The 7,619-nt window shown below is 49.0% G+C and overlaps 1 protein-coding gene across 1 annotated transcript; it reads left to right on the forward strand.

The window, feature by feature from the left end:
• The first annotated feature begins 985 nt into the window (after nt 1-985).
• Nucleotides 986-7,115, forward strand: FATE1 (fetal and adult testis expressed 1). Its single transcript, XM_058534893.1, has 5 exons — nt 986-1,091; nt 2,128-2,255; nt 5,603-5,709; nt 6,124-6,202; nt 6,984-7,115. The coding sequence occupies exons 1-5, from the start codon at nt 986-988 to the stop codon at nt 7,113-7,115; spliced, it is 552 nt and encodes a 183-aa protein (XP_058390876.1).
• The last annotated feature ends 504 nt before the right edge of the window (nt 7,116-7,619 follow it).

The raw sequence follows: 7,619 nt of genomic DNA on the forward strand, positions 1-7,619 counted from the left end.
AGGCCAGCAGGCTGGAATCTTAGGCAAGAGTTGATGCTGCAGTCTTGACCAGAATTTCTTCTTCTTTGGCAAACCTCAGTCTTTGCTCTGAGGGCCTTCCAACTGATTAGATGAGGCCCATGCACATTGTCAAGAGTTAATAATGGCCTTTACTTAAAGTCAACTGATTGTAGGTGTTAACCACAGCTACAAAATACCTTCACAGCAATACCTAGATTAGTGTTTGATGGAATAACTGGGGTCTGTAGGCTGGCCAAGTGAACACATAAACCTGACCCTCACAGTGGCCTAATCAGTAGGGAAGCTGAGGAGGAATTTGGACTTAGACCAGGGGGTGTAGGGCCTGGGGACGCTGGGGGCTCCAGTGGCTGCATGCAGGTCTTTTCTTTCCTACCCCTCTCTCCTTTGGTTCTCATGGTTCCTGCTCAGGCTTACCAAAGGCATCAAAAGCCCATCTCCCCTTCCTGGGAACTCTGGATTTGGGGAGGCAGGCTCTGCAGAGGATGCCTTCTGAAGGGCGCTATGGCTGGGATTGGTAGCTAGGGCTCGGCTTGCAGAAGCCATGACAGGCTTCAGATCTAACCCTGCTTTGACCACTGACTGACTCTGGGGTCCTGCACCAGTCCCTGCATCTCTCTAGAAATGATGGAGGCTGGACCCCACTTGCTCCACAATGGGGCAAAATCAGGTGACCTGAAAGCCAGGGTAGTTCTCACAGGCAAAGTTTCTGAACCTTATCTCTTCTCCTAAGTTGCTTACAGAGTAGCAGGGAGAAGGCCTCGAAACCAGCCAACAAGATACAGCAGGAACAGAAGGTGCTGGGTCCAAGGCCTGAGCCCAAAGAGGGAGTCTGGCTCCACCCCCATGTCCAGATATATCTTCCTTGATCTCCTACCCCTCAAAGAGCTGATTTTCCAAGTGCCTCCTCTGTGCCCTTCTCCCTGTGCATCCTTGGCCATAGCTTATAAGTGAACAACTGGTTGTGATGGCAGGAGGCCCCCCTAGCATCAAGGAGGAGATGGAAATGTCTATGGCCGAAGAACTGGCTCCTGGAAGCCGTGGGCAAGGCCAAGAGCACCTGGTGATAGCAGGTGAGGTTCCTCTGAAATGTTCCTTCCCTTGGGTGTCTACACCTGTGCGTGTGTGTTGGAGAATGTGCATGTGTGGCCGGGCAGACGCTCATATATATGCATGTACGTATTTGCATGTATGTGTGGGTATGTGTGCATGTCTGTGCCTTGGTGTGCATATGCATGTATTTGTGCCTTGAATGACAGGGGAGCTAGGGGGAAAGGGATTGATGATGTGAGCATTTTGCACCCCTGAGGGAGTAGGATGGGACCAACGTGTGTGGTCCCTTGGTCTCCCCGTCGTCTAAGCCACCACTATGTCTATTGCAGAACATTAGGAGGGCTTAATTTATAAGATCAATCGGATCAATTCTCTCTCCTAACTCTCCGGTGCCTTCTGCCATTTAGAGTGAAATCCAAACTCCTTACCACGATCTACAGGATCCTATCAAGGTCACTCAACATATTTCATGCTGTGGCATGGTGCCCCACTCCATACTGCAGTTATGTTTGTCCTTGTGACACCCCAACACTGGTTCTTCCTCACAGCCTTTGTGCTTGCTGTTCCTTCTGCCTGGATGCTCTTTCCCTAGATTTTCCATGGATGGGCTCTGTTTCTCTTTCACATCTCTGCCTCAATGTTGTTTCCAACTTTTCTAGACGTAGCCCCTTCCTTCCGTCATCTTGCCCTATTTTTATCATTTTAGAAGCATATATCTCTTGATCTGAATCTACACTGATGGATTAGTTTCTGTTTTGCCCCCTCACTCCTCCTATACACACACACAATCAGTTCCTTGATTTCTGCAATGCTGTCTCTTAGTCATTGCTCTTTCTCCAGTAACCTAGCTCGGAGTTTTGCCCTCAGCAAATACTTGCTAAACTTTTAAACAGATGAACAAACTGAGGCCTGGGGTTGACCAGTGGACAGCAGTGAATGAGTGTTGAATGATTCCTAAGAAGTTTGGGGACCCTATCCTTTCTGGTATGTGCTGTGCCAAGGAAGCCTTGGTACAGCCTCTATGGGTGTTCTGGGGGCTTCTGTTATTTTTCCTAGAAATAATGGAGTGTGGGTCCCGGTCCCTGGGTACCTCTCAGCGGCAACAGAAGTTGGGTCCAAAGGCTGCTGGCTCTGCTACAGGCCAATTGGTTTGGAATATGACTGCCACCCAGCCCAAGAAAGGGGTACTGTATGGGGCCCTTGGCACATGGTGACTGGGTTGGTGTTGGGAGTACTGGCTGTAGGGGCTCCACTCTGACGATGGTAGGTTGAGCAGGGCCAGATGTTAACTTGGGGGGCGGAGGAAGCTTCTGTATACCAGGTAGGTAAACGAGGGCAGGGAGGTCCAGCGAGAAGTCAGGGCCATCATTTGACAGGCTGGGAGTTCAACCTTGGGAGTCCAGAATGCCTGAAGCACGTATTGCTTGGGGAGTACATATATGTACTTTACTCTGTAAAACTCTAGTGTGTGTGAAATGACACTTTCTATTAAAAATATATATATTTCTCTACATATATATCTATATTTTATATATATTTCTACATATATATAAATATAAATATATATAAGTGTATATATATATATCTCAGGGTTGGGACAAGGGTAAGGCGAGTGAGGTTCCTGTGCTCCCTGGCTGTTAGGAAATCCAATCAATTGAACCTGGCCTTTTTGTAGCCAATCCTGTAAGCTGCATTCAATGTGAGTTAGGGAATGTTCTAAAAAAAATGGCAGCTATACTGTTGCAAAGGATCCTGGGAAAAGGCAGCCATTTTGGAGAGGAGGGATACCTGACTGTTCTAGGGATTCACCTGAGTCCTGTTATTCTGTAGCCAATCCTTTAAACTACATTCACTGTGGGTGAGGGAAAGTTTTAGAAACATGGTTATTACACTGTTGCAGAGGTTACTGGGGAAGGCAACATGGTTGGGGAGGAGGGAGACCTGAATGTTCTAGGGAATAGGTTACTGTAAATGCTGAAATGATTCCACCCCCAAAGAGAAAAAGAGCTCCCAGGTCAGAGACCTCCTGGGAATTAAAATGAACCAGAAATATTGAATCAGCTTCCTGTGTCCAAAGACTGAAGCCAAATCAAGTTGCTTTAGCAAGTCAGGCTCCAGCAAGCCACCCATGCTCCTGAGACTGAGGTGGCAGGCGGTGGTGGTGGTATAATCTCTGGATTAATTAAAGTTACCTATTAAGACCAGAGGAGTACACTTTTAAAAAATAGAGTCGTTATATTAAATTTAGAAATTAAATTTAGAAATTTAGAATTAAGAAAATTATCAATTCTATTTATTTATTCATTATTTATTTTTGAGTAAAAAAATTCATGGAACTGTTATTGCCTCTGAGAGAACCACAACATGAAAGAACAAAAAAAATAATAATATTATTATGCTGATTTGAGTAAAAAAAAGTAGTGTGCCTTAAAAAGTACATGAAAATGAAAATAACACTTTTGAAGTAATTAACTGAGAGAAGCTGGAATTTGCTGCAGTTCATAGATTTTCCTAATCTCCATCAAATTTGCATAAAAGTCTTCTGTTCTACAATGTATATAATTATAAATAGAGGGTTTCTAAAATTAAAAACAAAAAAGTAACAAGACAACTGTTTTTGAACAGTTAAACCTGTCTTATGATGTGTGACCACAGTAAGTTATCATTGACTTGCAGATGTTGTTAAATTAATTCTTATCATATTGATGTGCTAAAAACAAACTATGTTATCACAAACAAACTCCAGCTGCCAGTCACTCTTCTTTATTTTGCCTTCAAACCTCTCAAAAAACTTTTTGTCCTTCAGATCTCAATCTACCTAAATCAAGGGGATGGTGTGGAAATTGTTCTAGGAGAGACTCTTGATCGACTCCCCCTTTATAGTCTTGGGGTCTTCTTGACACCCACTGTCCATTTAATGCAACTTTTTTTTTACAACTGCCATGGAAGCCAGAGCTTTATTTATTTTATTTTTTGCTGAGGAAGATTCACCCTGAGCTAACACCCACTGTCAATCTTCCTCTTTTTGTATGTGAGCCGCCACCACAGCATGGCCACTGACAGATGAGTGGTGTAGGTCCATGCCTGGGAACCGAACCTGGGCCGTGTAAATGGAGCATGCCAATCTTAACCACTAAGCCACCTGGGCTGGCCTCTTTTAATCCTGTTTTTGAGGTGTATTAAGAAGAAGAAGAGGAAAATAAAAGAGTATGATTGTGAACTACTGTTCACACAAAAAATGTCACACCCATATCTGTGTGCACTTTGGAGAAAGATCCATTTTGCATTATTACAACAAATGGAGCATGGTGGCAAGGCTGCAGATCTTTCTCAGGTGACAGATGAGCCTTGGTTTTCTATTTCTTTTTAAGATTGAGGCAAATACAAGAGCCAACCTAGAACTCTGAGCTGTGGTGAGGCCTGTCAGATGGCACGTTCTACTTCAGCAGGGTGGGCAGGGGAGGAATGGGCCGTCATGCAGGGGTATCCTTAAATGATGGTTCTACTTTGTGGCACTACCACCCCCGCTTTCCCATTCATTTAGTTCAGGTTTGCACTTGGGGGTAAGTGCCTGGCTGCCAGCCAGGTGGGGTGAGAGGGATGGATGTCTATTCCCTGTACAGACCTTCGGTTAATGCTCCTGTGTTCCACCCCGGTTCTTGAGACCACTCCAGTGTTCCTGCAGCCTCCAGATCTGGGTCCTCTCTGGGTGCTGCGGGTGGGAGCTCCCTCCTCAGCTGCTCCCCATCTGCTTCCCCACCATGCGAGGCCTGCTTCTCTGAGGTTCGTTAGCAGCACTTTCTGAATTCCATAATCTTGTTGAGATCTTTCATTCTCTGTTGCCTCTCCCGTTATGTTCTTTCTTATGGGTTTACACCATTTTATTGTCTTTGCTGTCACCTTAATGGAGTCTTGAGGGGAAGCAATGTCAGATACGAGAGGCATGATAGTGTAATGGTTAAGATCACAATGCCTCTGGGTTCACATTACTGTTCTGCTACTTACCAGTTGTGGGACTTGGGCAAGTTACTTGACCTCTCTGTGTCTCAGTTTTCCCATCTTTCAAAATGGGGTGATGGTAATGCCCATTTCAGAGGGTCATGAAGAGGATTTAATGACTAGATACTGGTAAGGGCTTAGAGGATGGCATGTGTAAGTGTGTGTTAAACTAGCAGCTTGTGAAATATTTCATCTTGCACTGGAAATCTAGAGCAGAGATTTGAACCCAGGTGGGTCCGGCATGTTCTGCTTCTCTAGCCCACACTAGCTCTTCAAGGCACTGCTCTTCCTTCGCCGCAGTCTGGAAGGCCTAAAGCTACTGAGGAGCATGGTGTGGCTGGAGTGGTGGCAGGTGGCCAACTTGTGGGTTTCTCAGGCTCTTCTGGTGGTCTGAAGCTTCCAGCCCCTGATTCCAGAGGATCAGGCCCCAGGTGACTCCTGATAGGGTGCACCATTGGTCCCAGGTAAAGTGTAGGGCAGCCGCTCAGCTGGGGCTGAGCAGGCTACTTTGACTGACTGTTCCTTTCCTTAGGGGCACCAGCTGCCAATGCCCAGAATGTCGAGAGAACCAGGCCATGGTGATGCCCATCCTCAGGAGTACCCTGGTGGCTTCCGAGGCATGAGATTCCATTATGAGCGGTAAGAAGGATCCCAGGGATGCTCTGGGAGGAAAGCTGGAGCTCTTTGGGCAGGGACTCGGGTGGGCCAGAGGGGCCGGCAAGCAGATTGGCCAGGAAGGAATTATAAGCAGCTGGTCATTCTTGGAGTGTTGGTGCCCTATTGCCACCTCACCACAGCCCCAGAGCCTCTTGGCCCCTTGCCTATTCAGGGCCTCTGAGTGCACTTTGTGGCTGGGCTGGGCTGGGCTGGATCCAAGCCCTCAGGCCTCAGGACCTGCTTACCAGAGACGGGAAGGACTCAAGACTGACAGAGTCCCTGTCCAGAGAAGCCCCTGACCTTACCCCCTTGTTCTCATGGCCTTCTTGTGCTCCCTGCCAGGCCTGGCCTGGGACCACCAACAGCTCTGACCCTCTGTCTTTTCTTATTGCCCAGCAACCCAGAGGCAGATATGATCACAGAGATTGGCCTGGAAGAGCTAAATGGACTGGAGATGGAAGTCATGAGAAGACAGGTGAGCATCTGCTGTGCCAGGGCCCCACTTGGAGGGTGGAGGCAGAATCATGGTGTCTTGGGAAGGGTGAGTCTCTACCATGATGAGGCCCACTAAGGTTTGCAGCCCTTCCAATTGTCTTACCCTCCCCTCTCCTTCCTCCCAGTCTTTATGGCTCCAGTGTCCCTTCTTGATGTCTAGTCTCAAACCTGCCTCTCTCCATGAGATGAGAGATGGGAACAAGGGAGAGAAAGAGAGGAGAAAGAGGCAATGTGACTATGTGGAGAGAGTGGCGTTAAGAGGTCTGAGAGAGGGGTCCTCTTGGTTGAGAACAAGCCCAGGTCTTCTTAGGCAGAGACCACAGTAGGCACGGGCATGGGCACAGGCATGGAGGGGCATCTGTCCTGGTGGCCCTCTCTGGCCCCTGAGAGTCACCCCATCCTGGGGCCCTCACTCTGGTGCTGCCACCCCCACGCCAGCCTGCCCCAGGATTGGAGTGCCCTTCCCTGGCTCCCCCGGCACAGCTGGGATAGGCTGGATTCTTCCAGACAACTGGATGTACCCCAAGGAGGGGCAAGGCAGCTGGGCCTGAGAACACAGGCAGCCTGGCCCTCGGTCCTGCCAGGCCCACCCCAGCCCCCTGGTCTCAGCTGCTCTGGCTGCTTCTCACCCAGAGGCACTTTGGCCCCCTAAAGGGCAGCAAAGCCTCTTCCTGTTCTAACTTCATGTTGTTTCCCACTGGTGTGCCATGGGCTTTCCCAGAAGAGCCTTGCTCACCAGCCCGCTCTTGGTCTCTCTGCAGCTGCGTGTGATCACCGAGCGTCTGTGTGCCCTGGAGGACCAGGGCACCACCTGGCGCCAAAGGGAAGCTCTATTCTTCACCATGATGGTGTCGGCCTGCATTGCCAACCTGTGGCTGTGGATGCGCCAGTGATGCTTCACGCTGCGGTGCCGCCGAGCCCTCTCTCCCTTTCCCTTCTTCCCTTCTCTCCTTGAGCCACCCTTGTCCACCCTCCTTCTGTCTCCCAGCAGCTCCTAGCAGCGTCAAGGCCATTTTATAGCTCTGGTTAGACACCCACCTGGGGGAGGTCCTAGCTGCTGGGAGGTGAAGGAAGTGTGGTGCTCTGAAGTTCTGTTCCATCCTCTGTGGCTGGGGATTGGCTATGTCTTCCCTCTTTTCTTCCACATTGTGCACAGGGCTCTGCACAGAGAACATGCTCAATAAAAGTTCAGTGATAGCAGCAAACCCTGGTGGCTGAGCTTCTTGCATCCAAGACTGATGTGGGGACAGCCTCTCTGGACTAAGGCCCTGTTTATGGGACTGGACTAATGCCCCTGCCTCAGGACCCATGGTTCTCTGCTCCCTCTCAGGCCCTTCGCCACCATCCCCAGCCCAGGCAGGGGGCCCCCTCTGGGGCAGGGCTTGGCAAGGTTCTTC

Source organism: Diceros bicornis, chromosome X (assembly GCF_020826845.1).
Source record: "Diceros bicornis minor isolate mBicDic1 chromosome X, mDicBic1.mat.cur, whole genome shotgun sequence".
NCBI classification, from domain to species: Eukaryota; Metazoa; Chordata; class Mammalia; order Perissodactyla; family Rhinocerotidae; genus Diceros; species Diceros bicornis.

Excerpts from the sequence above, each read along its gene's own strand:
- FATE1 (XM_058534893.1), top strand. The coding sequence starts at position 986 with ATGGCAGGAGGCCCCCCTAGCATCAAGGAGGAGATGGAAATGTCTATG. Across the intron at positions 2,256-5,602 it reads CCACCCAGCCCAAGAAAGGG|GGGCACCAGCTGCCAATGCC; the intron begins GTACTGTATGGG and ends TCCTTTCCTTAG. Across the intron at positions 5,710-6,123 it reads ATGAGATTCCATTATGAGCG|CAACCCAGAGGCAGATATGA; the intron begins GTAAGAAGGATC and ends CTTATTGCCCAG.